The sequence below is a fragment of the Staurois parvus genome, unplaced genomic scaffold, assembly GCF_062004578.1.
Source record: "Staurois parvus isolate SC_StPar_1 unplaced genomic scaffold, SC_StPar_1.0 ptg000198l, whole genome shotgun sequence".
NCBI classification, from domain to species: Eukaryota; Metazoa; Chordata; class Amphibia; order Anura; family Ranidae; genus Staurois; species Staurois parvus.
Window position 1 is genome coordinate 9,435,328 of NW_028317994.1, and position 6,367 is coordinate 9,441,694.

General features: G+C 39.2%; 1 protein-coding gene across 1 annotated transcript in view; it reads right to left on the reverse strand.

Annotated features, from left to right (window-relative positions):
• Positions 1-5,731, reverse strand: part of LOC149461580 (uncharacterized) — a 94,574-nt gene extending 88,843 nt beyond the window's left edge. The window contains exon 1 of the mRNA XM_089678096.1: positions 5,521-5,731. Coding sequence (XP_089534222.1) covers positions 5,521-5,584 — 64 coding nt within the window. The 5' untranslated portion in view covers positions 5,585-5,731. The remainder of the gene's footprint in view (positions 1-5,520) is intronic.
• Positions 5,732-6,367: the final 636 nt, after the last annotated feature.

Here is a 6,367-nt window from a genome sequence, read left to right on the forward strand (position 1 = left end):
TTGTTGGTCTTTTTTTGTTTCTAGCGCAAAAAATAAAAACCACAGAGGCAATCAGATATCACCGAAAGAAAGCTACATTTGTGTGAAAAAAGGACATAAATTTCATTTGGGTGCAGCATTGCATGACCACGCAATTGTCAGTTAAAGTAATGCAGTGCCGTATCGGAAAAAATGGCCTGGTCAGGAAGGGGGGTAAATCCTCTAGAGGGCAAGCAGTTAATCTTTGCCAATAAAAACTATACACAGCTGCACCAGATTCTGTGTGCACCAGTTTTAGTAAAACCATGCCATTATGTCACCTCTTCACCACCTGTTTTAAACTCACACAACCACATTGCAACTGGATGTAATTGAGTGATTTCTGCACAGGTCCAATCAGTTGAAAGGGTTGCATTTGGTTGCTGGTACTGCCCACCAAACAGGACAGGGGGATCATTTGTATCACACTGTGGGGTTGGTTTACTAAAATTGGAGAGTGCAAAATTTCAGCACAGAAACCAGTCAGCTTCCAATTTTATTTGTCAATGCTTAATTGAATGAGCTTAAGTTAGAAGCTGGTAAATAAAGTGACAAAGTGCAAATATAGTGCTACTAAATAGTATCCATATCAAAGTGCTAATAAAGTGACAATCGTGAGCACTTAGTAGTGCTAAATGTCTAATTCCAATAAATAATCATGGGAATGTCCATAAAGTGCTAATCGTGATGATCCATCCAAAAGATCTCAGGTAAGTGCTCCGTATGTTAAACGATTATCAAGGTGATGTGCCGTGAACATGTTAAGATTACGCATCTTTTTACGATAAAAAATCTGCGCATGAGCAGTGACCTGCAAGAGGAAGACAAAAAGAAGAAGAAGGAGAGGATGAAGCATGGCACTGGGCAGGAAGGGGTTAACATCTGGGGGGATCAAAGGGTTAACTGTGTGCTGGATGTTTGTTTTACAGTGTAAGCATGCTGGTTTGTACGGCTCTGCTATCAGAGCCATACAAAGCAGTGTGCTGGTGCTGACAGGGGAGAGATCTGTATTGTTTACCTACAGAACTCTTCCCTGTCAGTGATACTCGACGATCGCCGGGTACCGGCGGGGAATCTCCAGCCGGAACCCAGTGATCGCCAGCTGAAGACGCCAATGGTGGTCAGGAAGCGGTTAATTGAACAAACTGAAGTTAGAAGCTGATAGCTTACCATGCAGAGCTGCACCCCATTCTGCATGCACCAATTTTATTAAATCTCAGGCCTCATCACTGTGTGTCAATCATCCTCTGAAGAGTGATCTACTAATAAATTTGATAATACAAATGTAACTAAGCCTGTAGGTAGTTTGATGCCCAAATAGCAAAAGGGGGTTTTGCAAATACATGATTTCAATGCTTACATTTATAGTTTTAACTGAACACTGTTGTTTTATATTGTTCAGAACTATTTGCAACTTCATAAGTACGGGGTAAAATACACATCAGATATTGAACAGACTCTGGTGAATTTTGGTGAAATTGATAGGCCAGAGTTTGCCTAACAATGATAAATATGTCCCTTGAACATTAATATGCACACAACGCACTTTACAGATAGTAAGCAGTTTAGTGGTGGCTTAAACCAGCATTAATCTTTTTTAATAACAAAATATAATTAAACCGATTTTCAATTAATGTGAAAAAGCAATAACAATGTGTAATATTTATCATGCTAATAGCTTGGAGAGTGTTTGTGCGTGCTGTGTTATTGTTATTATTTAACTATGACAGTTTGTTTATAAAGATCTGACTTTCTGTAGCACTATAGTTAAGGGGGTTGTAGATCTCATTTCAGTACACTTGCTAGGGACAATGGATTTCTCAAGCAAGGGATTTATTGATATAATTTACCAATTTCATTATTCTGTTAAAACACTACTTTAAAATGAGGTGCTTTGTTTAAAGTGAATCCCTGAAGTTCTAACGTGCCAGATTCTAATATTTTGCTTATTCTTAAAAAGGAAATGTATGGGAAAATACTGTATGTCCAATTGTGTGTCTAAGCTCTTTTTCTCCCTCTCACTGCATTTTTAATATTTGAGTATCCAATGCATATTACCGTCTGGCAGTTTAAAGCAGTAGTTAAAAAAATGATGCTTTAGAAATGTGAATGAATTATGCAGTTTTATATATATATATATATATATATATATTTATATATATCTATATATAAAAGACATGTTCAGAATAATGAAAAGTTCCCATAGAACTTTCTTGGTGAGAAACAGGAAATTCCAACATAGCAGTTTTTGAAAATTGTTTTTTCTATATAAAGTATTGCAACATATATCAGTTCATAAATGTGGAATGTTTAACCACTTGTCTACTAGGTACTTATACCCCCTTCCTTACCAGGCCAATTTTCAGCTTTCAGCTCTATCACACTTTGAATGACAATTGTGCAGTCATGCAACACTGTACCCATATGAAATTTGTATAATTTTTTTCACACAAAAAGAGCTTTCTTTTGGTGGTATTTACTCACTGCTGGGTGTTTTATTCTCTGCACTATAAACAAAAAAAGAGCAAAACATTAAAAAAAAAAGTTTTTCTTTGTTTCTATTATAAATTTTTGCAAACAGGTTATTTTTCTCCTTCACTGATGTGTGTTGATAAGGCTGCATGATAGGCAGCACTGATGGTCATTGATGGGCACTGATAGGCGGCACTGATGAGGTGGCACAGATAGGCAGCACTGATGAGCTGGTACTGATGAGGCGGCACTGATGATGCTGCACTGATATGCAACAATTATGGGCACTGATGGGCTTTGGGCATTGATAGGCAGCACTGATGGGCACTGATTGGTGGCACTGACTGACGGCACTGACTGGTGGCACTGCTGGGCACTGACTGGTGGCAGTGCTGGGCACTGATGGGTGGCACTGCTGGGCACTAGTGTGTGGCACTGCTGGGCACTGATGTGCACAGGTGGGTGGCACTGCTGGGCACTTGTGGGCGGCACTGCTGGGCACAGGTGGGTGGCACTGGTGGGTGGCACTGTTGGGCACTGATCATCAGGGAACTGATCATCAGGGAACTAATCATCAGGGTACTGATAATCAGTGCCGATCTGTCCTCTGACAATTGCCGGTTCTCGGCAGTACTTTCCTCACGCTGTGACAGGGTGAGGAAAGTGCATTTACCAGTGACCTGCTGTGTCTGTAATTAATGTAATTGGCCTTTTAGCACATCATGTGATCAGCTGTGTTCATAGGACACTGTGATCACAGAGATCACCGGGTGCATGCCCCCGGGGGCACGCAGAGGGGGTGTTCTGGGACGACATCATATGACGCCCTCCCAGGAGTGGAGTCCATCATTCGGCTATAGCACGGTTGGCAAGTGGTTAAGAAATGTCTTACTTTTACATTTAAGTCATTCTTGAAAAAGACTACCTAAAATATTTTAAAAACAAAACTTTGTTTCATTTTTTATATAGAAAGGGGAATAATTAAAACTCCTGTAAGGTTTGCTTTTGCCATCTGTGTCAACTGGGAGATTTCCCTTTATTTCTTGTCCTGTACACACAACAGGAAGTGAGAAGATATATGAAATATGAATGAAAATGTCCTCTTTGATAATTGTCATCAGAACAAGTGTACACATTTAAAGATTTCCCCTCCATTGCTACTCTGGTGACAGCTCAAATTTGGGAATTTCCATTTTATTCGGTCTGGGGCACAACAGTCACCAGGACAAATAGAGAGGGTGAATCTCGCTAAGGACATTTTCAGACTTTGGTGCCCGCTGAAGAACAATCTATGTTTTTTATAACGCCTCCTCACTGCCTGATTTTACCCTATAATGCTGCACTATTGAGCCTCAATCGTGTGCATTGCATATGGCCCCGATAAACTCAATGGGCGAGTACCCTATATCAAACTCTGGAACTCTGAGTTAACAATACTGCAGCCGCAAAGCATTGTGGCCATAGCATCTGTACAGCCTTATCTGCCTGTATTGGGACAGTTCATTTTGGCAGCCGGGGGCAGTGCACCTGTGTCTCATCCACCCGTTTTTACCTACCCACGGCTGCCCATCTGGTGTGGTCCTGATAAACTCAATGGGCGAGTTTGACAGTATCAAACTCTGTAATTCTGACTTGACAATACTGCAGCTGCAAAGCATGGTGGCCACAGCATCTGTACAGTCTTATCTGCCTGTATTGGGACAGTTCATTTCAGCAGCTGGGGGGCAGTGAACCTATGTCTCAGCCACCCGTTTTTACCTACCCATGGCTGCTCATCTGGTGTGGCCCCGATAAACTCAATGGGCAAGTTTGACAGGCAGCACCCTATATCAAACTCTGCAACTCTGAGTTAACAATACTGCAATAATTTCAGCAGCTGGGGGTCAGTGAACCTGTGGTTTAGCCAACTGTTTTTACCTACCCATGCCTGCCCATCTGAAAAAGCACTGATTGGGACACAAAGAGAAAAAATAAACCTGAAAGGCTCTTAACCCTTCCCCACACTGTCCAAAATGTAAAAAAGAAAGTTTTGGCTTTAGATTAAATTATAATGCTACATTATGCCTGTGATTAACTTGTACACAATGCTTACATACAAAAGTCAGATTGTTTTTCAAGAACAAGTTGATGACTGTAGGCTCAAAATGGTTTAGCTATAATGCGTGGGTTATTTGCCATTATTATAGTCCTTTTCAGCCATGAGACAACAATTGTTGTTATGGAAAATAATAGTCATTATAGCTTAGTGAATTGAGCCTAGTGTCTTTACATTGAATAGTGTTATATACCTAAATAGCCAGTTTATGTAAGTGCTGGGGATCTGAGCCAGGGAGGCAGTCTGGTGCAAAGCAGGAACTGCCCTGCTGAACCAACGTGGGAAGGAGGAGGACCGGAAGAGGATAGCAGGAATGTCGTCCTATTCAAAGTGAATAGGCTTCCTTAAGGCAATACATAATAATGTGTGACACTATGGGGTTGAATGCAGCTGTACATGGTGGCCAATCAGCTTCTAACTCTAGCTTGTTCAGTTAAGCTTTTCCAATAAAACCTGGAAGCTGATTGGTTTCTATGCACAGCTACGCCAGATTATGCACTCTCCAGTTTTAGTAAATCAACCCCAATGCATATTATTATATGTGCATTAACGCAATGCACAGGAACAGAGAAGTGTGAATAGGCTGTTAATATATTATTATAATAATAGATACATTCTGTTTTCGTTGATACTGTACAGTACTTTGTAACTGCGTTATTAAACAGACCTATTTGCACAAAAATACCCTTTTACTATTAAATCATATAAATATTGCAAGCACTAAAAGCTCAGTACTCCCCTCACAGGAATAAAAACAAATCATTTAATCAAATGTTTTTACATATATTTGAAATATAATTCAAACCAACTGAAGTTTGCCAAAACTGTAGAATGAACACATAATATTCCACAAAAATAACATATTTGAGAATAATAACAGCTAAAACAGAATAATGTTCCTTGCATTTGAAGGTCAGAAAGGGGAATGCACTTACCTTTCGTTTTACAGACAATACATAGGACCAAGGTAATAATATGTTCAAATCCCAGAGTTTTCATTATATGACTGGAGGTATCCTTTCTTGTCTTAAGATTGTTAAAGATAATACAGTTAAAACTAAGGGAAACAATTCTGTGGTTGGTATTTAGCTGGGAGAGTGCTATGAAATTTGACTCTGCTTCATGTGGGATCCTGTAGACCCATTACTGTCCTCCACAGAAAGTCACAGGTTGCTTCCAAATACCAATAGCCACAGTATTTTACATCACCAAAGAGAATGATGGCATCTAGCAAACACCCTTAAATTCTATTCATGGTAATTGCTCTTCAATTTAACCCAGTGTGATAACATTTCAAGAATGTAAACTGAGTATGTATGCTACTTTGATAAAAAATGGAAGCAGATAAGTTAGATTAGGTGCCTATATAGGAACATTGCTGTATTGTAGGTTTAAAAGAACACTATATCAGTAGAGAAATTATGAAAATATTTATGAAACTAATTATGAAAAATATCCTTCAATCATGGACTAGTGACATAAAAACATATTTTCTAGAGATTACACTCTCCTTAATGTTCCCAGCACTCTGGTTCAAATTGAATGAACCCATCTGCACCTCATACCATCATCACAAGGTATCTGACTTCCGATCCTATGAGAAAATCTCTGACACTTAGGGAAATTAGGGTTTAAAATGCAGGGCCCAAAAGTCTGGATAATAACAATCGTTCAAGTTTAAGAAACAAATATTAATGTCAAATAGTATGTCTAATGAATATATTTTTGAAGCTGTATTTTATGCAAACTATTAAAACCTATTCCAACTATACACATATATGT